Source organism: Silurus meridionalis, chromosome 14 (assembly GCF_014805685.1).
Source record: "Silurus meridionalis isolate SWU-2019-XX chromosome 14, ASM1480568v1, whole genome shotgun sequence".
In the NCBI taxonomy this organism is placed as follows: Eukaryota; Metazoa; Chordata; class Actinopteri; order Siluriformes; family Siluridae; genus Silurus; species Silurus meridionalis.
In genome coordinates this window covers 18656341-18683101 of record NC_060897.1, presented here as the reverse complement: position 1 = coordinate 18683101, position 26761 = coordinate 18656341, and the positions used below count along the sequence as shown (strand labels likewise).

General features: G+C 37.7%; 1 protein-coding gene across 3 annotated transcripts in view; it reads left to right on the top strand.

Annotated features, from left to right (window-relative positions):
* Positions 1-26761, top strand: part of prkcbb (protein kinase C, beta b) — a 92768-nt gene that overhangs the window by 22995 nt on the left and 43012 nt on the right. For all 3 annotated transcript variants that reach the window (XM_046866019.1, XM_046866018.1, XM_046866020.1), the window contains exons 3-5: positions 7335-7417; positions 17197-17308; positions 21385-21513. In XM_046866019.1, coding sequence (XP_046721975.1) covers positions 7335-7417; positions 17197-17308; positions 21385-21513 — 324 coding nt within the window. The remainder of the gene's footprint in view (positions 1-7334; positions 7418-17196; positions 17309-21384; positions 21514-26761) is intronic.

Here is a 26761-nt window from a genome sequence, read left to right as displayed (position 1 = left end):
TCACAAAGTAAATGTTATAGAGTAAAGTCAAACAAAATATTCTGACTGACTGATGTGTCATTGTCAATTAAAATATATTGTAGTCAAAAGTACATGTATATTGAATCATAAATGTAGTTTAAAATATATTGTAGTCAAAAGTACATGTATATTGAATCATAAATGTAGTTGAGTAGAAAGTAAAAGTTGCTTATATCTTTGATATTCAGTAAAACTTGAAATAGTCAAAACAATTGTTTAAGTTCACTAACGAATTTGTTTACTCAAATACTTTACACCACTGGACTTAAGTCACCAAATTTAAAACCAGCCCTCGAATGATTTCCAGTTTATAAACTCAGAATGCTGCATTCTAGCAGCACAACTCTTGTTGGCCTAATGTGCTTGTTATTAGAGCGTTACATAATGGACAAGTATAAATAAATATGATATTATGATAATAATAATGATATATATAATGATATTATATTAAGTTCAACAATTTCTTCAAAATTTGAAAGCAGTCATGCAGGCAATGTGGTATCACTCATACGAATTTGTGTGTGTAAGTGCGTAAGGGTCTCTAATCTACACCTGTCCTCATTGTTCCCGAGTGTTCAGAAAGAGATTCAGACACTGACATTATACTCTACCATAACATTGGCCTCCTTTTAACGAGGGCCTGGGATAATTATATTACACATAACGCCTATCAATCTGGCTTTAAACGTGTGTGTGTGTGTGTGTGTGTGTGTGTGTGTGTATGAGGGGGTCTTTTGTAGATCAAGGTTTTTCCAAGGACTCTGAAATCTCACATGGGACACTCGGCTGTGTCTCCTTTTTTTTGTTCAAGGTGGCTGTTTAGACTCATCTGAGACAGCAAGATAGGTCTGTGATAATTCGTCCCACCCGAATTAGCAAGTAATCGTCTATCAATGGCAGTGTTCAGTCAGGTCATTTATTTATACATAGGGGTACGAAGTGGTAGCTCAATGCCAGTGACTACGTTTGGAACATGACGACCCTAGTGGAAGACCTCTGTATCTCCAGACAAGTGGTAAAATATGTTCTTATCGCTGAATACAAAATTGCATGTCTCATAATAGTCTGAACTGTTTTAAACATACATAAACTCACAATCAGAGGTTTACTGAACTAAATACTAAACCAAGCACTAAATAATCAAAAACAAGTACAATTACTCATCAAATATACTGAAGTTGGTTTATGGTGGTAAAATTCTTCACTTGAGTCCTGTAACTGCTCATAGGTTAAGAATCATTTCTAAGAGCGAAAAGCGTATACATGTGCTACATTTACAGCCAAATCAGCAAGTGAATACTAGGCCATTGGATACATGAGGCTCCTGTGATGGGGTTAAAATCAAGAGCCATAAAGATGGATTTGGACTGTGATGGAAATAAATAGTCTGCTACAATGCTTTGGGCTACTATTGCTACGAACCGTTTTGTACTCAAGTGTCCATCAGTGAATAGTTAATAACCTCATGATGATGAAACTATAATGATTGGACATTCGGTGGCACCCAGATGAGAATGGGTTCCTCTCAAGGTCTCTTCCTCATATAAGGTATCTGTTTTTCTTGCCACCATTGCTCATTAAGGATAAACATATATTGACTAATTTAAATCTTTAAAGCTGCTTTGGGACAATGTCTGTTGTTAAAGTGCTATACACATTAAATTGAATTCCAAAGACTAGCTTTTGGGATCACACTCCGATTCGAAAAAGAGTTTTTATATTTGACCAAGCGTTCTAAATTCTTGTCCTTGGCTCTTGGGGGCGGAAAAAAACATAAGCATCTCATGTGCGGAAGTATTGTACTTTGCAAGCTGAACAGAAATGTACTAGATTGAGTCGAATTGAATTGAGCCGCTGCTGTAATCAGTGCTGATCAGTGAAGCTTCGGCAGTTCTCCAGCACAGATATGCATGTGTGGGCGTCTTTGTGGGTGTGTGCACTTAAGTGTATATGTGTGTTTGGGGTTTAAATGCGTAGGTGTGCTCTTGTATTTCTCTGCATGCACCGAGGCTACACTGCACTACAAAGTAAGTCAGAAACGCAGCAGCCATTACACTTACTGTAATTGAATTGTGCCGAATTGGGGCCTGAGCATGGCCTCTGCGCACTCATAAATATTTAACGCCACTTCATTAGCATGTAAATATATGTTGGGGATATTAGCATGGCTGTGTGTGTAATGGGGGTCGAATTGTACAGTGTTGGGAATCTTAAAAGTCTTCTGAAACACATTATCTGTACATTTGAAGTGGAAGTAGGCATTAGAAGTATGGTGTATAATAAACAAAACTTATTTCCCCTCACTGTGTATAAGCAGTGTTAGTCTTGTCTAAGTGAACATGCATTTTCCAGGAATGAAGTTTGAACAAGAATTCGTCAGAAATTCCCAACAACAGTTTGCTCTGGCTGACGGGAGATCATTTGGCCAACAATGGTGGGTGTGTCTTTTGTAGTAATAACTTCTGTGGTGTGGGTTTGGCTTTTAAGCCTTTAGCATTACTTCGAAGAGATCATTTGCACCGGACAGCACTAGCATTTTAATTTGAACAGTAAATCTAAATGATGCTTTGCTAATTGTCAGTAGGTTAATGATGCTGAATAAACTCACTCTTAGAACGCCGTGTATTAGCATTCCAATAACAGTATTTTTAGCCTTTCGGGTATGCGTATATAGATTTGTGCTATAAGATGACCAGAAATTATTCTGTAGTTAAAATGAACTAATGGTACACCATTTCTAAAGCTTTTTTGTTGATAATTAGTGAGCTAGCTAGTGTTGCTATTCAATGAACGGTAAATTTATTCTGGTCAGAAGAAGATATTATCAATCAATGTAAGCAGTAAAATAGCAAGCGATGGTGGACAAACAATACCGGTCACAAACGGCTTGCCAAGAATCACTTTTGTTCTAAGTTCTACATATAAGCTTCTAGACTGAGTAATACAAACTAAAAAATGGTATACTTAAAAGGACAGCTTTTGTCTACAATTGGTCAACGTATTACCTGTTTTTTTGTCTCACTGCATTGAGCGCTGCTATTTCTAGTTGCATTGTGCGTTAAAGTTTATGTACCAGTAGCGGAAATTTTATGATAGAAGAACGTTTCTTTTCACTTCTTTTTTTTTTTCTTATTATAGCCTATTAAGTCTTTTCTTTATTACAGTCAATACTTGGCAAAGTTGCCAGACCTGAGTTAGTCTTGCTCACTCATTTGTTCTAGGTGTAAATTTATTTATAAACCCATTCATTGCCCTTAGCAATGTACTTATTGTTCTATCCCTTTCTAGTGTACCGTCATATGTCCTTTATGCAATCAATTACATTTTCAATTTGTTCCGTTAGCGTTTAATGTCCAGCTATTTGGTTAATGGTGGTTGGTGATGATGTAATTGAAGGGGACTGAGAGAGGTTGGGGCATTATATGTAACTGATGTGGCGAGGGGTGAAAGGTGAGAGGGTGCCTTGTCTAGCTCTTGTCACCTCTACAGGAGACCGAACAGCCCTTTAATAATTAAAGACGCCATTAAATAATAAAAAGCATGCCATTGCAGGGGAGGTTGATACAGTCCACACGCACACACAGAGCATGCTTAACGCCAATTAAACCTGGCACTCGCTGCTCGGTCCCATCCCCCACAACCTTCCTCCAGCATCATTTCTATATCTGTCTTTCTCTTAATTTCTCCAGCATTTGCTGTCTGTCCTTTTGCTTTGGCAGAGTTACACTGAATCGCCCCCTTCCCAATCAAAATCGCCACACTCTATACATTTCTTATTGTTGCTCTGTCCATTTTCTATCATCTCTCTCAGTGCAGATTGTAATCGTTATCAGGAGTTGCCTATTTTATCATTATAAAAAAAAATAGGAAATATGAGGTCATGCTCAAAACTGTCGAAGAAAAAAAGGACCTTCTGGTGTGTGTTTTTCTCCTGTTAGTTGGAATTGTGCTGTAACCTTTAACATGCACTCAGCACACCTGTTACCACCCCCACACAAAAACACACATACACACACATTAAGCCCACACCTTGAAAAACACACACAGAGAATAAAAGAGAAAAACACTTTTTAGTTACGAACCTTGCAAGGACTGGTGGAGGATTGTTTCTCCATTACCGAGATTGGGAAGTACCCAGACAGTGAGAGAAATACAAGAAGAGACAGATAGGATGTGTAGGTGTCGAATTGTGTGGCACCAACACACTCGACTGTGTGTCCATATGGTGCTGTAGAGTTTGCTCTTTTCTTCAGCACGGAGATCCAACGCAGAGCGTAAGATATAACTGTGCCCCATGCCCTTCCTTCCTTTTTCAAGGTTTTGATTTCTCTGGCATGGCTAATGCAGGTTAAAGTAGCAGTCTGGCTAAATAGACTGATCATAATAGTATGATTTGCTTGAGCTCATGCATGGGAAAGAGGGTAGATAGCAGATTCCTTTTAGTATGCTAGGCACAGAACAGAATTAGAGACCAAGCTAGAACCATTACAAAAGCATACACAGGAGAAAGAACAGGCAAAAGTAAAAGGGAAATGTGCGAGCCAAGCATATAGTAATACTTTAAAAAGAAATCAGTCAAAGCTGACAATGTATTTTGTGTATTTCAAATAGTGGTGTGCATCGTGATGTAAGGTTTTACAGTACATGGCTGTCATACTGAAACCAATAACAATAGTCAATTTCCTAAGCAATTTTTTTATGCTATTACTGAATGTAATTTACATTGGTACAAAATGTCATACATTTTGCTTAGCGATGCCTCTAATACTCCATTTTAACAACGCTGACATTGAGCACAAAAATGGCAAAATGATCAAATCAAGTTTTTGTCATTTGATTGCTGTCAAAATCTGTGATCCTCATTATTTTTTAAGTTTAAAGAATTTTTGACAGCCTAATTCTCCTACTTTATACTAATCCTCCTACTAATACATACATGCCTACAGTATATGCTGATTGTAAATTCTCTTGCCAACAGTATGAAATTATTTGCTTGTATCGTTTTGATAAATAAGGTCCAATCGACTCAGACCAGCAAGGTTAAAAAGCTCATATAAATATACCATCATGTTTACAAATGCTTATGGACCTATAATTATACCCCATATGTGCATTTTGAACATTTCGTTCTGAATTTAGTCACCTTTTGCTGGTACAATAAGCTTATAAAACGGATTTACCACATTTGGATGTGATGGTCACATGTCCAAAAAAACGTTTGGCCATGAATTGTTCTTTTGATCAAAAGGGATACTTGAATAGAGGAGCAATGTTGTACTTTGCCAACCAGATAGCATTCCAACTACTGCACACACAAACAGGTTAGCTAATTATCAGTTGTAGTTTGCTTGGGTATCAGGTCACACCATGACAGGTCACACCATTTATTTCATGTAATACAGATTCATTTAAGCTGTGGACATCTATTAGATTTGACCTGGGGTCTAGTTTAAACATGTCCAGTGATGAATTTACATGTGCCCACACTCACAAACATGTCAATAGTGTGTGTATCACCTACATGTGGTTGCAGCTACATTTCATGAGGTCTTGATGGTAGGACTGCAATATATTGGTAATTTTATTAGATGCTATACCAAATTGTAACGTAAGCAGGTCTGGAAAACAGTTTGTGACAGAGAAAATTCAGCATTATAATTATTATTATTATTTTTTATCATCACACGGATGTGCATGTGAATGCCTGTTAATAGCATGCACAGTTATACCACAGGATTTTGAACAAAAAGAGCATGTGAGCCCTAGGGCCATTTGTGTTGTCTATTCAGTACTGTACACTGCACTCACACAGCCGCCGGCAAAAAAACGTTGAGAAAATGCTCGGGCTCAGCAGCTGGCACTCACCTAATCACCTGTCCATTCAACTGCATCTAAACAAGTGTGTGCTATCTGATCAAGGAAAGTGTCAGTTTCAGGAAAGGTGTTGATGGAGAACGCTGTCTCGCTCTTATGTTTCTGTAGGGGGGAAAGTTCGCAGAAGCAGCAATGGTAATAGAAAGGTCATGAACTTTGTGTATGTATTTTGATTTGGAAAGCATTAGACTATCCTGTGTGTGTGTGTATATATCTTGTAGTTACCATTCCAAGAGTTATGATGGGTCAACTTGCGATTTTTCGATCTTACAATAACGATAGCGATACAACAAAATTGTATCAAATATTTTACGTTCGTGTGTCAGGCAAATGTAGCAACGTATGCTCCGCCCACCACTCGACCAGGCCACATGCCTGTAGCCACATACATTTATATTGCATAGTTTACACTGTACAGTACTGTAAATGGTTCGGTTTTGTTAAATTATGTACAGTAATTTGTTAAATAATTATTATTAGTAGTATACTACTCCATACCATGTAAATAGCGCTACACTTCAACCATGTTTAGACTTCGTTTTACTGTCAGGGTAATAATTTTGCTCCAACTTATGTTGATTTTGGATTGTGTAAAATCTGACACCATGTACAATTCCTGTGAAATGGATATAAAAATGTCATAGTTCAGTAAAATGTTTGCAAAACCTTGAGCGCATGTTTTCTGGCTGGGTTAATGTCTTGAGAAAAGTCCATTTCCTTCTGGTAGAGTGATTGTGTCTCACTGATGGTGGAATCATGAGCAGTGACATCAGCCAGTGCTAAAGAGGGCTGTAGATCTTTAGACATTACCTTGGGGTTCTTTGAATATTCATGGAATATTATATGTCCTATTTTGAGAGATGGTTCTGGCTAGTCTGGTACCCTGGGCCAAATAAGAATGGTGCAAATGTGTACACAATGTGCTAGACAAGTTTAAAATATTTTTTTCAATATTTGCAGCCTAAAGAGTTCCACCCATTCTTCAGAAATTACCAGAAGTCTAGAGTTCAAAGAATACTACGTGGATAAAAGAGAATTTTATTAGATTGTTTTCTGCATAAGGCAGGGCAATAGGATTGATTAGCATCCAAACCAATCGAGACTTGTCTTGATTTGAAGTATTGAAGCACAACTCACGTCCAAAAGCGGTACAGTTATTGATTTGAATGGATGAATGGATGGACTGATTTCCCAGGAGGAAATGTAATGAAAAATAGGCAGACAAAATCTAAAATCTAGGCCTTAGAACTAATCAATAAGATTTTTTTTCCCACATACAGATTTATTACCCAGACCCAATAGTCAGTGTAATTCTTGAGAATTGAAATTAATTCAATCATACCATGCTGGACTACCCTATCCGATGCTATTGTTTAAGAATTCAGTTCTCCTGAACCTAACATCAACTTTTTGTGGGTTTTTTTTTCCCTCTCTTCCAGTTTGCTGTTTTGTGGTGCATAAGCGCTGCCATGAGTTTGTCACCTTCTCCTGTCCTGGAGCAGATAAAGGCCCGGCGTCGGATGTGAGTATGCTTTATTTATCTTTCCCTCTTGCCTGGCTGTGTCTCTGTTTCCCAAGCTGTATATCTGTCTCAAGACCGTGGTTCTTCTCTCGCTATCGGTGAAGTGGACAGTGCAGTAGGATGTTATGGATGTTTTGCTGTGATCAGTGTGTTTCCTGTTCGAACTGGTCACAGAGATACACTTTTGGCTCTTTCTGAGTCATGTCGTAGGTTTGCAATGTGGTATGCAAGTATGTGGTCAGTACCTAAAGATTAGCTGGAAGTAAATATGCATTATGTATGTAAACATTAACATAAGAGAATATACTGTATATGGATATATAGATAGATCTGGTTCTATGTTTGGCTTTGATTGGTTCCATGTCAACCAGTTCACCTTTGTAGAAACTGCTGATATAATAGTAATTTATACATCATAATGCAAGTGGATTAAAAGGTGGTTAATCTGTGTATATTTTGTCAGCAAGTTTAATGAAATACGGCTGACATTTAGTTTATATCAATCTTGTCACTCGTGATATCAATATCGACCTATAAAATCACCAGCAACTCTCACCAAGGAAAAGAAAGAAGAAAAGTTATTGTTGAGAAGCTATAGCAATCATGATATGATACACATTATTTTGGCACAAAAATGACCAGTAAAAAAGCCTCTTTGATCCAGTGTGCAAAAGTACACAACTTTTTAGTCCTATAGTGTTAGGTGTACCAGAACTGCTGCAAGATAACCTTCCACTGCACATCCTGTTGATCGTTTGATGCCTCATCAGGCTAGCGTTCTACTGCTGGCTTTGGGATAAGAGAGCAGAAAGTGCTCGTTATTGTGTCAGTGAAAATCGACTGAATCGAATTGAATGAAACATATCCAGCTTGCCATTTTCTCATTGTTCAGATTATTGATGTCTCTCTGTCTCTCGCTCTCTTTCACCAATGCTAGAAGCATCTTTTATTCGTATGGTTTATAAAAACATCCCAACGAATCTGTCTCAAGAGCTCTGACTGGAACTTAGTAGGTAGTGATGCAGGATTTCCACATTGCACCACATTGATAATGTATTTTTTTTTCTTCCCTGATGCAAAAGTGCAGTGTTTTTTCATTTATTTTTCTATTATTACTTTTATTTTCTATCTTATGCACTGTAGCTCTGAAATACATTGTTTTTAAAAGGACTCGAGAGAAGCATGCGAAAACATCTTGGGCAGCTATTTTTATTTTTTTAACCCACTCTAATAACCAATACTAGTGCTCTTTAAATGACTAGAGGCCTCTCGACAGCACTCGCTTCTTTAAATATGCTGTTAGCCTTCTTGAAGCTGCTGGAGCTCTCTTTAAGTGTGCCCTCCCTCCTTCACTAGTGCCCTACTCTCCTGCTTGAGCACCCTCGGCTCGGCTCTCGGCAGGGCGCCTCGCTTGTTGCGAATTGGAGAACGTTCCGAAAAAAGAGCGAGTAGTGCTGGACAGGTTTCGGAAATAGCAACAGTAATATATGTGATTGATCATTACGTGAATGAATGGATTCTTTTCATCTCGTGTATGTTTCCTGCTTTGGACACATACACTCGCGCACACACAGACACACACCTACACACATGCAGAAATGTGCTTGACCATGCCCCCCACCATGCTAGAAATGAGTCACCTCCTTTTTGAAAGGAAGAAATGGGAATAAAAGCCCAAACAGTCATTTTCATTATATTTTACACCAAGGAGAACAAGAGAAACAGAGAAAGGAAGGGAGATAAATCAGAATGTGTGAGCGTGTGAGAGAAAGAAGGAAACAAATTAAAAGAGAAAGAGAGAGAGAGAGAGAGCGAAGATAGAAAGAGATGTTAATAGAGCCAGACAGAGAGACTTGGATCTCCTTTCTAGAATAACACACGCCCACATACAAAAAAAATAAAAGGTGAACGCTGTGGTAGTCGCTCTCCCGTGTAAAGCCCATGGTGAATTTGGATTTAATGAGAATACATCAGTCCCAAGATAAAGGCGACCTAATTAGCCCACTTCTATAATTGAACCCATAAGCGAGCCTCTCTGATTCGCCGCTCTCCTGCGTCTGACTATTTATACCTGTAAGCACATAGACTCACTCAAACACACATGTGCGCTCTCGCGAAAATGACAGTGTCAGAGGGCGGCAGATTCATTACTGAGTGAGCGCTGCATTCAGGACGGTGCCTCTAAGGACTTAGTGGGTGTTTTGTAGGCCACTAGCGAAGAGACATGGAGATTGAGAACAATCATTTATCAGGAATCGGAAAATGGAGCGCAATCGTAGAAAACGACTAGGCATTAGCGTGGATTCCAAAGGATTCAACACCGAAATGACTCATTTATGTACTTTCTAGGTTTGTGTTGGTGAAGCATATGCAATTTGAAAGGGGTTGTCAGTGGAAAAAGGATGAATTTAGCGCCTACAATGTGCAGCCGCCCGAAAGTCACAGTTATTAGTCACAATGATGTTTTAAAAAAACTGTAGTAGTATAAACGACAAAGTTTGTTGTGTTTTATATCAGCTATGATCATCTTTTTAACTTTAGATACATTATATAGACAAAGGTTGTGCTTTTTGAACATCCCGTTCCACATATAGTCCACATTGTCTTGTTATAATAATCTCCTCTCTTCTGGGAAGATGTTCCACTAGGCACTTTGAAGTGTGCTTGTTAAGGTTTTTGCTCATTCAACCACAAGGGTGTTCCTAAAGTCAGACACTGATGTAGGTGAGTTGACTAGACATAGGGTGCAGTCTGTGTTCCAATTCATCTCAAAGGTTTTGAGTAGGATTGAGGTCAGAGCCCTATAGCAGGCCAGTCAAGATCTTCCACTCCAACCCATATCTTTATGGAGCGGGCTTTGTGTACAGGTGCATTGACATGCTGGTACAGGTTTGAGTCTCCTTGTTCAAGTGAGAAGCAATGCTGCTGTATACAGAGACATCTTTTTACAATTTCATACTTACAGCTCTGTGGTAACAGTTTGGGCAAGAACCACATATAGCATATATATTTGGAAAAGTCAGGTGTCCCAATATTTTTGCCTATGTACCTTAGACATCAGATATTTATGGTTTAAGCTCAGACAAAGATATCTTATACCTCATGCAAAGCTCTTTTCTTTTGCTATGTTACTGACAGAGGAAAATAGAAAGCTTTACCATATTCCTTTTTTTGTATTTTTAGTTTTTTTTTTTTATCATCTTCAGCTGTCCAGTTTCACTAAGATTGTTCTCACTGTTACTTTTCATTGCTGCTCTTCTGCAAACCGTGGATGTAAAGTGTGATTATGTGACCTTAAATACCACCTTGCTGCCAGCTTAGTGCAGTCTGGTCATTCTCTATTCAAGCTCTTTTAAGAACTATGTGTTTTAGGCTGCAGATTTACTGCAGATTTACTACTACCCTTGCTGTTTGTGTGTGAAAATCCAAAAAGATCAGCAATACTCAAACCTGGTACCAATCAAATCGGGCACCAACAATGATGCCATGGTCCACGTGTCTGAGGACAATGACCAATTATTACCACATGAATGAGCAGGTGTTCCTAATAAAGTGAGATGTCACATGAGTATGTAATATAACAATGGTTATATACAGGTGCATCTCAATAAATTAGAATGGCATGGAAAACTCACATTGTATATTAAATAAACTCAGTGCACACAGACTGAAGTTTAAGTTTTTGATTCTATTACCTGTGATGATTTTGGAACAAAATTAACAATTAATGTAGAGATTAATATAAAAAAAAATGTGAATACATCATAAGACCAATAAAAAAATAAAAAATAAATTTAGTGAATTGTTGGCCTTCAGGAAAGTATGTTAATTTACTGTATGTGTATTTAATACTTAGTAGGGGCTTCTTTTGCTTTAACTACTGCCTCAATTTGGCGTGGCATGGAGGTGATCAGTCTGTGGCACTGCTGAGGTGGTATGAAAGCCCAGGTTTCTTTGACAGTGGCTTTCAGCTCATCTGTATTTTGTCTCTTGTTTCTCATTTTCCTCTTGACAATACCCTATAGATTGATCATGGGGTTCAGGTCTGGTGAGATTGCTGGCCAGTCAAGCACACCAACACCATGGTCATTTAACCAACTTTTGGTGATTTTGGCAGTGTGAGCAGATGCCAAATCCTGCTGGAAAATGAATTCAGCATCTTTAAAAAGCTGGTCAGCAGAAGGAAGCATGAAGTGCTCTAAAATTTCTTGGTAAACAGGTGCAGTGACTTTGGTTTTCAAAAAAACACAGTGGACCAAAACCAGCAGATGAAATTGCACCCCAAATCATCAAAGACTGTGGAACCTTAACACTGGACTTCAAGCAACTTGGGCTATGAGCTTCTCCACCCTACCTTCAGAATCTAGGACCTTGGTTTCCAAATGAAATACAAAACAAGCTCTCATCTGAAAAGAGGACTCTGGACCACTTGGCAACAGTCTAGTTCTTCTTCTCTTTAGCCCAGGTAAGATGCCTCTGACGTTGTCTGTGGTTCAGGAGTGGCTTAACAAGAGGAATACGACAATTGTAGCCATATTCCTTGACACGTCTGTGTGTGGTGGCTCTTTATACCTTGTCCGCAGCCTCTGTCCATTCCTTGTGAAGTTCACCCAAATTCTTGAATAGATTTTGCTTGACGAGTCTCTTAAGGCTGCGGTTCTCTCGGTTGGTTGTGCATCTTTTTTCTCGGTTGGTTGTGCATCTTTTTCCTTCCACTCAACTTTCTGTTGACATGCTTGGATACAGCACTCTGAACAGCCAGCTTTTTTGTCAATGAATGTTTGTGGCTTCCCCTCCTTGTGAAGGGTGTCAATGATTGTCTTCTGGACAACTGTCTGATCAGCAGTGTTCCCCATGATTGTGTAGTCTAGTGAACCAAACTGAGAGACCATTTTAAAGGCTCAGGAAACCTTTGCAGGTGTTTTGAGTTGATTAGCTGTTTGGCATGTCACCATATTCTAATATTTTGAGATTTGGTGGGTTTTTGTTAAATGTGAGCCAAAATCATCACAATTAATAGAACCAAAGATTTAAACTACTTCAGTCTGTGCCCATTTAATACACGAGTTTCACAATTCGCGTTGAATTACTGAAATAAATACATTTTCCACGACATTCAAATTTATTGAGATGCACCTGTAGATCAACTGTTCAATATACACGTACACACTCATTAGCGGTTATTTAGCCTTGTCAGTAAATTTTCGGAGCAAGAAAGTATCTGTGGATAGGTGGTAGGGGGTGAAGTTTATTTTTTTTTCCCCTTTAATTTGTCACCCATATGTATTTATATGTAACATTTGTAATATGTAGCATTTGTTAAATCGGTTAATTAAGCTAAAGTTTTCCTTTGCATGTTCCCTGTCTATGAAGAGTTTAACTCTTTCAAAACCTGCCGTAAATTTGTGTTCAATCACTGCACACTGTAAGTGGGTGGAAGCTATAAATAGTCACACGTTCGCCAAATGCTGATTGACTGATGGAGGAGTGGTGTGTGTGTGTGTGTGTGTGTGTGTGTGTGTGTGTGTGTGTACATGTTCCAGTTTCTTCATGGCTCCATCCCAAATCACACACTACTGGGATAAAATAGTAAGACAGTACAGCCATGTGTTGATTTGAGGCAAAGCCTCTGACTGGTTTGAAGTGAGCAGTGTGCCTGATGCAGTGAACGCTTGTTATCCACAATTCTCTGGTTTACCTAAGCACAGAATGATTAGCAGGTGACAATGAGACCTGAAAAACAAAGAAGAAAAGGAGAAAGAGAGGGAGATAAAGAAGGTTGGATGACAGGCATTTAGCTGTCTCTCTCTCTCTCTCTCTCTCTCTCTCTCTCTCTCTCTCTCTCTCTCTCTCTCTCTGTCTATCATTCTTTCTTGCTTTATTTTACCTGAAGTTGTTGGCATTTTGCTAGCCATGGGCTTTACCTATCACCATGGTAACACCTTGGAGGCCACAGGGTTGGAGGATTTTCCATCCTGCTATTCTATTGTGTGTGTGTGTGTGTGTGTGTGTGTGTGTGTGTGTGTGTGTGTGTACTGTATGTGTGTGTTTGTGTAGGCGGTTCTTACATGCAGTGAATCGGCTCTCTTTCTCACACACACACACACACACACACACTCACACCAAAACACATATTGATTCAACACACAAAGCAACGTAAAATTATAAAAGGATCCCAAGAGTAAACCAGTGCCCAAGGGGAAGTGTTTAAAGAGATTTGGAATACAGCATTTATACTGACGTCTATTATATGCAAGTTTATAAACTCAGAGTGTGTGTAAATGTATGCATAAGTAGACTAACTAATATAAACCTTGGGCTCAGATCAGATCCTTTGCATGAATTTGCTGCATTCTTATACAATGTCAAGTCGAAATTTATTTTCATTGAAATGGACAGTGTTCAGCAGACACCCTTATCCCGAGTGACTTACTGTATACAAGTGCTTTGTTGTGTGTACTAAAAACACATCCTCTTTGAATTTTGTATAACACTTTGAATCTTCAACGTCAGCTAAGTAAAGACCACAGCTTCCCTGTGTGCCAGGCCTGGTGTCCACGATCCCACGGGTACACTGTAGATCCTATTAGCCTGCTTCATTTCTGTTTTCCTTCACATCATTATTATTATTTTTTCAATTTTATTTACAATTAAAGAGGGGAATTTTGGCAAAGTATTAATCAGTGAGGTTTGATATTAGTATATTTACAAACTGTCATTTGGTTTACATATTAGCAGGCTAGCAAAATAGACCAAATTGGCTACATCATTGTGAATGATCTTAGAAAATAGAACGGTTTAGGTATGTTTTTATCAGCAATGATGTATTAATTATATATTATTATATAATTTGTTTTTTATTTGTTTGTTTCTTATATGTTGGTACACTCAGATAAGTAGTGTGTTCACTAACTTGTGGTAATATTCCTGGTTGTTGGTGTGAGAATTTTATATTAGCCTTTGATTTCATTCATTTGTTCTGATTTTATATTCGTTTATATTAACAAGCTTGATGCATTAATCATGTTTATAGAAAAAAAAAAAAAAAAATATATATATATATATATATATATATATATATATATATATATATATATATATATATATTAACTTTGAGGATTATTACATGCACAAAGTACGCAGAAAGTTGAAGGTACTCTGAAAACTGTTACAGCTTGACAATGCCTCTGTGCACAAAGCAGCTCTATGAGTTTACATGGGTTGGAAGTGTGTGGAAGATCACTACTGGCCTGCTATAGAGCTCTGACCTCAACACTTTTGGGAGGAATTGAAATGCTCACTGCACTCCAGGCTTTCTCACCTCACCTACATCAGTACCTGACTTTACTAATGCTCCTGTGGCTGAATGAGCACAAATCTCCACAAGCACACTCCAAAATCTAGCGGAACATCGCAGAGAAGAGTGGAGGTTATTATAACAGCAAATGAGGACTGAATGTAGAATGGGATGTACAGAAAGCACATACCAGTCTTATGGTCAGGTGTCCACAAACTTTTGTCCATCCAATGTATTTCTATCATAGTGTGTGTTTATACAAGCACGTATTTATATTACATGTCATTACATTAGCGTGTGATCAGGTAAAAAGGACCATGTGCTTTTGGTTTGGTCTCTTTATGTTGTTGTTGTTGTTGTTTTCTCTAAATGGTTGCAACATTTTAGGTTTACACCTTTATTCAGTATGACTGACTGTATGACATTATGACAGTGATTTTATTCATAAATCTGAGCGGTTGCATAAGTGGTTATGGGACTTGCTCAGAGGCCCAACAGTGGCAGGTTGGTTTTGGGAATGGAACTCATGACCACTGAATGTCTGTGATGCATAACACTCACGACAACACACCCTTTCTCCGTTAAAGTCCCATGGAATCAAATTAAAGTTTTGCGCCTTTTATATAAATATGTGAGGATGTATGCGAAGGATATCTATGAGCTACTGTTCTCCAAAACAGTGACAACATTCTAATAGAAAATATACAAAATGTACATTTTTTTTTTCTCGAAAATACTTGATGCACAGATTTTCCGTTCAATTCAACAGTGTTCTGTTTCCCTGCGTAGTCATGGAGCTCACTGTATGCAGTATGACCTTGTGCGGGTGATGCGAAATGCTACTGACTATTTTAAATGGGGGTGGGACATATGGAGTGACTTTACCCCTATTGGACTTCATTACATTGCATTGCAGGACATTGAATAACGCAGAGCACTACACAGGGAAGTGTCTTGCCTCTCTCTCTCGCTCTCTCTCTCTCTGCCTCTCTCGCTCTCTCTCTCTCTGCCTCTCTCGCTCTCTCTCTCTGCCCTTTTTTTGCACCTTAATAACTAATATTAATTAGTGTATTATAAAATGTTTAGTGAAAATGTTTCCTTGAACAAGTGATAATCCATTAGGAGAACTATCTAACAAGTGCACATTCGGTAGTGGCGCGCCCTCATTAACCATGAAATTAAGTGTTTAAAAATACAACTATTCTGGTTATGACTGACTTCTTGTGCATCAATGTCTTAAATATTCTTCAGAGGACAAAGAAACATGAAGAAAACCCTTTCTATGAGCACTTAAGGCAATGCGTTTGACTGGTAGAGGATTTATATCAATCTGTGTTCATAGCAGGGTTCCATGCGACCCTGTTTTTCCCCCGCCAATCTTCCTGTTCCTGTATGTTCATTTTTCCATTTCCAGTTATCTCTTCACTTTGTCTGTCTTGGTCATTTTGCTTAGTGCATATCTCTCTTTGTCTATCTTCTTTCATTTCCTTTCTTCCTTTTTCCTCATCCTCCCACTCTCTCTCTTTTCCTCTCTCTCGTCATCACCCTTTCTACTGTGTGCTGCATAAACGCACTCTTTTGACCTCCTTCATACACTTGTAATTGTGTCTGCAATTCTGTGCTGCTTGTGTGTGTGTGTGTGTGTGTGTGTGTGTGTGTGTGTGAGAGAGAGAGAGAGAGAGAGAGAGAGAGAGAGAGAGAGAGAGAGAGAGAAAGAGAAATATGTCATTGTCATGATCTCTCTGCTGAATGGAGGAATATTCATTCTGGTGTGGTGGAGACAACGTACCAGAGCATTTATTTTATTTGACACACAACATAATCTATTATACAATGATTAACATGCACAATATTGTTATCACGGACTCTTCACACTTCCAGTGAGGATTAGACCAGATAAGAAAACGATCCCCCTAATTGCAGCGATAAACATCTCTTAAAATGTGGTGATTGTCTTTACCGTGCGTATCACTTATAGTATACAGTTGATATACAGCCTTATGGACATCCTGCTAATGATTCACAATCTGCTATTATGGTAAACAGCACAATTAATTATGATTCACTGACACTAACGCAGAACGAGAACTCTTTATCTGAGCTCCTGAATGCAAATGGATTATTTTGCAGTGCTTTTGTGTGTGTGTGTGTGTGTGTGTGTGTGTGTGTGTGTCAGTGTAAGAGAGAGACAAATAAAGAGAACATCACTCTCTGTGCCTGTGTGCAGTGTGTGTTACAGTAAATAACATGTTTCTCTGGGGTTTCTCTAGGGAAACATTTAAAGTAAAGTTTAGTTCATCCCCTAGGTGTGAATAAATGAGTGAATGATTGTGAAACCCATGAGATTCAGGATCAATCACGCCCCGGAACGACAAAGAGTGATTACTGAAGATTAATGACTAAACGAATGAACGAGTATTGATCAGTGTTTAATGGTCGATTGGTTCTCTGTTTCTCTGTGTCTCTGTCTCTTTTTCTTCAGGACCCACGGAGCAAACACAAGTTTAAGGTGCATACGTACTCAAGTCCGACCTTCTGCGATCATTGTGGCTCCCTGCTGTATGGGCTGATCCACCAGGGCATGAGATGTGACCGTGAGTAACGCATTTGTTTGGGTCTCAAAGAGCAAAGCTGTGTGTTTTTTTTTTTTAATTTAATTTAATTTAATTTTTAATTAATTAATTAATTAATTAATTAATTATTATTTATTTTATTTTTTTTGGTGTGTCACTTGTGATGGTAGTCAGTGAGACTCATCCTGCCCCATCTCTAAATGACTTCCAGCTAAGTTTGCATTACTCTCAAATCCCAAACTGCTAGGCTTTTATTATTATTTTTTTAACTATCCTAAAAGCTTTGCTTCAGCTTAACTGTTATAACTTTACCTCAAGCAAACAAATTACATTTTAGATTGTAATACACACACCTACACACACTCAGCTACACATGGGGAAAGATGGTGGTTAAGATTTGGGACTTTTTATAAGAAGGTCATGAGTTTAAAGCTGCCACTGCTGGGCCTCAAAGCTGCCACTGCTGGGCCCTTGAGCAACCCTTAACTTCTCAATTATAAAAACAAGATTACTGTAACTTGCTCTGAATAAGATGGTGTGCCATATGCCAAAAAATGTTAAACGTACAACAGTATACATTAACAACATATACATTATCAACAAAACTATGGAAAAGCTTTAGGTTGTCTTCTTCTTCTTCTGCTTCTTCTTCTTCTTTCGGCTGCTCCCGTTGGGGGTCGCCACAGTGGATCATCCTTCTCCATACCCCACTGTCTTCTACATCTGCCTCTTTCAACCCAACTACCTGCATGTCTTCCCTCACCACATCCACAAACCTCCTCATTTATTTATCTCTCATTTAATCCTCACTCTCCTATCTAGAACCTACAATAAGTATGCCTAAAATTCCCATCCTGCCCCTTTTAAATACCCTAAAGGTGTAAAAGCGTGTAGAATTACTTTTACACTACATTTTAAACACTATAGCTCCTACAGCACAAACCTCCTTGCATCTTTATTTCTTTCAAAACTACCACACTCAAGAATATTTACCAGTTCTACATGTAGAAAGCTGTCACTAGTTTGTAACTTTGTACAATTCAATCTTTAGTGCTTTCTTATATAAATGTCCACTAACCATTTGCGGTGGAAAAAAATACTTTTGTCCATATAGTGTATATTAGTATGAAAGAAATGTGCAGTACAGCCATTAAATATCTGTGAATATATTAGAGTTTGTCCAGGTTTTGACAGATCCTTCTAGAACACAAAATCTGTAAATCCGATGAACTGTTATGATTGCAATTACGGTCTCCTTATATCGGAGTCCACAAAATTGCCACTGGTTGTTATGTTTTATGGATGAAAATCTTTTTCAATATTTCAACAGATACAGATAATGACATTCTTTTAAAAACATAGACTGGAAAAAGATTGGATGGATGGATGGATGGATGGATGGATGGATGGATGGATAAATAGTTACGCTGGCAAAGTAGAGACAAGCAGATAGAAAAGATAGAAAACAGAAAATAGTGGAAAGTAAAATTTTTATAACTGCAGACTTGAAAAGCTATCATTAATCTTGGTTAGTTTTCCCCTTATTCCACTGTGTGTGTGTGTGTGTGTGTGTGTGTGTGTGTGTGTGTGTGTGTGTGTGTGTGTGTGTGTGTGTGTGTGTGTACTTTTCTGGGCCCTCTACACTGTTTACACTCCAGCTAGCACTCGTCCTCCAGCTCTCTTCTGCTTGAACTGTGGAGGAGTGTTTCAGTACCTCAGGAAATAAAGGGTGTGCGTGTATGTGTGCGCACACTTTTTTGTGTGTGTTTGTGTATATAGACTCATAATGGATATAAAAAGTATACAATCTTCTGGTGAAATAGCAGGTTTTTGTTCATTAAGATAAATCATATTAAAATATCTTTCTATCTTCATTTGCTACACCTTGATAACGAGCTCAGATCTATCTAAAGATAAGCAGTTTTAGCCAGCAAGAGCAACCTCATGCACCATGTGCTGGGATTTGAACTCAACCTCTTCGGGTCAGGAGTCTAATGTCTTTACCACTGAGCTACCACTTCCCCACATTGGCTCACCACAACCATATTGAACCAGGGCAATATGCTTAGGGTTTTCTTATATATATATATATATATATATATATATATATATATATATATATATATATATATATATATATATATATATATATATATCTCAACCAATAAACAAGCAGAGAAACTACGCATAGGCTACACTGCTAAAGAACTGTATACTGTACAGCACATGTACTCACTATGTGTGAAGCAGTGTACTGTATTTCTACGGATTTACACAAAATTCATCTCGCTATATTCTTGCAAATGTTGGCGTCATTTTTCCGTCTATTGCGGTTTTTTGTTTCTTTTTCGGGGGATTAATGTACCTATGGTCTCATCTAACTGGAATTAAATTAGTCACATAGTTCAGGGTGATTTATTTGTATACCCTGTAACCCAGAAGCATATGAGAGACCATTATAAATATGTTATCGTATGTTGAGAGAAGGCAGTACATGTCAGAAATCCTTGCAGCACCTTTCTGTAGGTCTCTTGGCAACCTTCCTGGTATGCTTTGGTCTTGTTCTTTTATCATCTTTAGAGGGACCTCATGTTCCTTGGTGATGTCACTTTGGTACATCTTATGCTTCTGGAAGTTCTTTTGCAAACAGGACTTTAGCAGTTATGTGAAACCAAGAAGATTTGAAGAAAATTCTGGGGAATAGCTGACCTTTATTTGGCAGTTAACCAGAGTCATTTCATTAATGAGAACTATATAATTATTACTTTTGAACAGGACTGGTATGTTTAGAGAACAGTCACATCCCTAATTATAAAAGTGTGTGCATACTTCTGCAAAAAGGTTACTGAGCAAGAATTTTTCTAAAACTCTTTCATACATTCTGAGATCATTTATTTATTGAATTATTTTTTTATTTCCATTCACATATGACAAAATCCTGCCATTTTCACAGTGGTGTGTAGACTTTTATAGCCATTGGATAGGTCGCAAATTTTCCGCTTTTTCCGGTACAGTTAGCTTCATTAACTACACCATTGCATTCATTAAGAGTGTACATTGCAAAAATTAGTTTTGATTGGATTTGATATATTTTCTGATCTAATATTGATGAAGATCTTGGATGTGAACCTTGGAAATAGCCACTTGTTATCTCAATTATCCACATCATGAACCATTAGAATTATAGAGCCACAGCAATTATTGCTATAAATATGTTTGCATTGTCACCATACAATAATAAGAATCATCACCAAACCATTATCAGAATCATCATCAGCACAGTTATGAGAATCATTACATGAGCAGAGCAATATTATTCATCATCATCACAGCAATAAGAAGCATGACATCACTATTATGACATCCACAATTACAATTTTGCAGAACATGACATAGCCATTATCTTTATGGCCCTCGTCATGATGATCAGATTAATGGCATGACCATCGTTATATGATCCACCAATAATAATCACCGTAATCCGAAACATGAATGATTGACCTCAACATCATCAGAAAAATCGTGATCGTTATCATGCCATCAGCACCCTTCATGACCACCCTTTAAATTCCTTTACCCCATTTCTGAACATTAACACTCATATTTAATATCTTCACTATCACTGCCAGCACAATTTCATGGTCATAAGGATCAACGACACCAGAGTCATCAGCGTCTTCATCTCTCATTAATAATTATCAGTATTATTGCATAGCATCATTAACATCTTGTGCTACACAGTAGAGTGTGGTTTCCTTTTTAAATTTGTTTCCTTTCCAGTTTCCCTTCTTATTTATCTCTCATTAATAATCTAACAGAATATCAGGATCAGGAGAAATGTATACCAGAATATTGTCTCTCTCACTCAAATCACTTTTACTTTTAATTAATGAGTTAGCAATAGGTCTATAGGTTTATTGTTGTGATATAACCGTAGGATGCAGGATATTAGATAGTTATGTAGCTCATTTTAGCTTATGGTAGCTAAAGTTTGCCTTCTGCTAATGACCGCGTGCAGCAGAAATGCCAGTTTATTGCTACATTTCATTAAAATCACATCGAGAAACTTCTCTGTCTTTCTCTGTATCTTTCTGCAGATTGTATGATGAATATTCATAAGCGTTGTGTTGCCAATGTGCCAAGCCTGTGTGGAACCGATCACACTGAACGCAGAGGACGCCTCGAGATAACTGCTAACATCAAGAACAACGTCCTCACCGTCTGCAGTGAGTCTTGTACACCCACCCTAAAACGCTAACATTATTTTTATATATATATATATATATACACACACACACACACACACACACACACACACACACACACACACACACACGTGTATGAATGTCAGATTGCTGCATAAAGTCTTCTCCAGCACATTCAAAAGATGTTTAAAAATGATGTCCCATGATTGTTATGCCTTTTTTCCAGTTGGTCTTTGTGAACAATGTTTTTTTTTTAACGCTTCACCTTAAGGCTTTTTTTAAGGCCCCCTGTTTCATCCCAGTCCCAGAGTTCTGATCACTTTGTGCATGTGAAAATGCTCTTGCTTTCACTATTAAACATAGCTATAATTTTTACGGCTGTTTTTATAAGATTTCATCAAACGTTTGTCGTCTTCGATCATTCACGATTTATTTCGGACTATATTTCTTCCTGGAAGATGATGGTTCACCATTATCCTTCCTGGTTATATAATTTGATAGACAGTATTTCTAGTTCAGCAGTTTAGTATTTTCAGCACTCTCTTAGTTGTTTTCTTGATGCAGGCCAATAATTGAACCTTTCTGTAACAGAGGAGCATCTTTTCCATGACCACAGAATCTTCCCACTTGGTTATGCAAGACTGCATCAGTTTAGGTTAAATAATTTGTTGGACCTGGAAAATATTAACCACTTCAGTAATTATCCAGAGGAGCTCTTACCTCTTTTCTCACTTCAATCCAGGAGGTGACATTTTTGATTTTGTTATAAATATTTGCACATTTCTCTGGGCATTTTGATAAGCTTATGCAAGGTCACATGCACAAACATACATACATCCATGTGTGTGTATGTGCATATTATATACTGTATAAAAAGCACAGTTTTGCCTGCATCCACAGGTGTATGAAACAGGTGTTTTTTCTCCTCAGTGGCCACAATACACATAATGAACTCAGCAGTTTAAATTTAGTGCAGAAAGAGGAACTGAGTCAGCGAACCGTACTTTGACAAGCTTCACCAAATTCACCACTGAAATATCTTGCTTACACACTTTAATATTTAAATGAGTAGAACTAAACGTTACCGATATCACAGGTCAGTTAAAGTTGCATTATGTTGACAAGTGATACCGGACAAAGTGGACTATTCTACTACTTGCGCATATACACATCCTTTTACTTTTACAAAGTCCTTTTACTTTTTTTTTTAACTTGAGTAGAATATACTTTTTTTGAGAACTTCCTAACACGCAGTGAGAGAACCCTTACTCCGCTCGAAGTCTTACCAGAACCGTGGGGGGTTACGCTTTGCGGTCTTGTGACAGGTTTTTATTTAACACAATTTATGTATTCATTTCAAAGTAGTGAGGAGCAGCATGTTTTTCTGGAATGTAGTGCAGTACAAAATTATATTACGCTTTAAAATGTAGTGAAGTCATTACATACCGTTAAGTAAAAGCAGACACAGATACGATACTGATGTAGGTTCAATAAGCTTGATGTCAGAGCTCTGTAGCAGGTCACTAAAGATCCTCCACTCCAACCCATGTAAAACATATTTTCATGGAGCTGGCTTTGCACACAGTGGTATTGTGATGCTGCAACAGGTCTTTTGACCTTCTAATGTTTTTAAGCATCAAATTGCAAACATTATTATCAGTATTCAGAGTGTAGGCTTGGCCAGATATAGTAACAAGGTCTATTTCGTTTTTTCAAATCAAAACAGCAGCAAATGCAGTACATGTCGATTCGTTTACTGCAGCATTTCTTGGCGCTTGTCATCCCCTAGTGGTCACCTTTAAAAATAGTACATTCAGTAAAATGCTTTAGGGGGCGCTCCTGCACTAATTGCACTACAGTCTGCACAGTTCTACTTCCAGAGTGTAGCTGCACAATTTTTGAGGTTAAAATATGAAGTCACATCAGTCAAAAAGGGAAAAGATGCTGGATTTGTCCAACTGGGCAGTGGTAACATTGCGGCTGTATATATTGTTTAATATTATACCTCTTTTTAATTGTCCATTCTGATTGGTCTGAAGATGTTTATTAATATTCTATATCAGGTGCTGTGAGTGTATTGCTGGCTGCAAGGCGAATACATTAATATGCTTATGCTTAGAGATTTGTTTGCTAAAAGTTTTGTATTGAAAATGTGTCATTAGTTAATATGGTGAAGTTTTTCATAAAGTGGTTCGTATTTAACAGTTTGTCTTGAAAGTTATGAATCTTACAGTCTCCAGTAACAACACTGTGAAAGTGCAGGGTTTCGCAGCTTCAGAATTTCTCAGCAAGTTTTATTTTTTTTTATTCCTTCTAATGTTGAGAGAGAGAGAGAGAGAGAGAGAGAGAGAAGAATAGAGAGGCTGTCTTTCTAAATAAGTTATGGCTGAACCCATCAACAAGGCATCTGATGTTTTTTGTGTTTTACACCCATTTGGCTGAATCAGCATGCTGCAGCTACTTAGGGATTTTTTTGCATTCTGTCGCTCTCACATGACTAATTGACCCAGGCATTTATAGTAAAGTGATGAGTGTGGATCAATATTGTTTGTATGTCTGCTGTTTGGATTATTTTGGTAAAAGTTTAATCTGTTCTAAACATTATAGTTGGGTGGATTCAATGATTTTTGGACAAGAATATGAGATGATGTAGGCTATTTTCCTAAATTTCTCTGTTAAGCATCTAATTTTTTTTGCTCTTACTACAGAGAGTAATCTGAAAATGACACTCTGCAGATTTCTAGGTTAAAACAACACCCCCATTTAACACATGACATGGTGTTTTGTGTCATGCGTGAAAGATGCGCAGCTGCTTTTAGTAGCAGTTTCAAACGTGCTGTGTTCAGCATTTCCTTCAGCATTCATTGTGTCACTTTAAAATGATATTTCTTTGTATTAATAGAAATTTAGGCCAAACAATTTGTTATTCTGCATTATTTTGTTTACATTTTCTCTGCCTGGTTAATACTGCATCTTTGTGAGCCACAGGTATTATACTTGTGTGTGTGCATGTGTGTGTGTGTGTGTGTAATATATATATATATATATATATATATATATATATATATATATATATATATATATATATATATATATATATATATATATATATATATATACACACACACACACACACACAAAGTAGCCACATAGTATTTTTCTGGCCTCAAGACATGGTAATTCTTTGAGTTTGTTGGTAAAAATTTCTGGCAGTGCATGGCAGAATTAGTAATACCATAACTAACTACATATGGCCAAGTGGTCAGCAACAGATGGTGAGACATATAGAGATGGAGCAAGAAAGAAAACGAAAATTAATGTGCAACTGAGAGACAGATGGTAAGAATTAAAGTCGTGATGCGGACGGTGCGGTTTTTTTGTCCAGCAGGTGGTGGTGTTGTCTAATATTTTTTTTTACAATGCCTCTTGGCCTCTGTGCTAGTCTCCCATGGTTAAGTGGACATTTACTGTCATGATGATGCTTATGTAACGTAAAAGGATGTCCAAAAACATCCAAAATATGACTTTGATAATACCAATAATAAAAAATAAAACAGGAATAGTGATCAAAAAGGGACACTGGTGGATACTGGTTGTCATTTTCTGTCTCTGTCACTCAAACATGCTGTCATTGATGGGTGGGGTAGGGATAAGTCAAAATACAGCAGTGAAACCAAGGAGAGTAGAAAATGTTCAGCTAAACGATTCTGAAATACTCAAACATCAAATAATTTAGCAAATTTTTTTATTAGTATATTTTAACAGTGGTCATTGTGGAAAAAGCAGCTTGACAGAAATAAATTTAATAAAATTTAGCCTATACATTTTTTATTATTCCATAGTGAAGTCAGGTACTGATGTAGAGCGAGGAGGACTGGGGTACAGTCAACATTCCAATTCATCTCAAAAGTGCTCAATAGGGTTGAGGTTAGAGCTTTATAGCAGGCCACTCAATATCTTCTACTCAAGTTCAAGTAGGCTTTATTGTTATTTCAACCATATACAATGCAGTACACAGTGAAAACGAAACATTTTCCCAGGACTAAGGTGCTACAGCATATAGAAACACAAACACAGAAGTACACACAACTCTAAACTAACAACACAAAGTGCACATTCAGTGCAAAAAAAAAAGAAGAAGACCTGAGACAGGGAAAAACAGTAATGTCAACCAGTACAGTGGGTTGTGCAAGGATTGTCCATATAGAGCATGAAGATAAGTTGTGTGGAAAAAGATTGTTAAAAAATACAGTACAGAATGTAACCCATATTAAGCATATATTCATGGGGGGCTTTGTACACAGGGGCATTGTCAGGTCGGGACAGAATTGAGTCTCAAATGAATGGAAATTTTATTCTACTGCATCCAAAAACATCCTACACAATTGCGCCTTCAAGTTTGTCCAAAAAAAGTCAGCTGTCCCAGTACTTTTTTTCGAATAGTATATTATATACATACAGACCTCAGAATTCTGCTTGCTCTAAATTGTGGTACTATGGAGACGTCTCTGTGATGGAATCAGGGATTAAACTGACCAGGACTACCTGTGCGTTTGAACGCAGCCAATCACAATTAAGTATTTAGACTGACCAGGATCTGAATAGAGTAAAAACAACATTGCGTTAACGTTTTTTTTTCCATCATTGCTTGTGAAAGGAGCTACAGACAGCCAATGCAAAGAAAATTTGCCATTTTAAATATGATTTTAAGTGGGAAAGCCAGCACAAGTTATTTTTTATTTATTTTTATTTTTTCCAGCACCATGACAGTGAGAGATGTTCTGCTGTAGAGTGAGGGTGATCTGTTAGACAGTGTGTCAAGTCTGTGCTGTCTTAACAACTTTCTTTCTAAAATCCATGTCACTTCTCATTGTTATTTTTGTTTAATGGCCTAGCCATGAATATGATGTGAACTCTTGGGCAGAAAAGGCAAAATATGAAGCTGTTTATGGGCTTAACAACAAATTATTGTTCAGTTTGAATTTAACGAAGAGTCGATTCTGTTCGATTTCTGGAAATGTTTAAGCCTTGTGGGTAAACTCACTGATGTGTTTCAAACAGCTGATTTAAGATTCAGTTGTTTTGTTTTCGCATGTACAGGAAACGATCTGTTACACCCATACAATGAAATTCTTATTAGGTGAATCCTTCCAGCAGCCTCTGACATACACTGCACGGATAAAGGCTTCGGGATTCCAGCCATTCCAATGTTGCCACAAACTCACAGACACACTTGGATAGGACGGCTTTGGATGCTGTAGCATTTAAA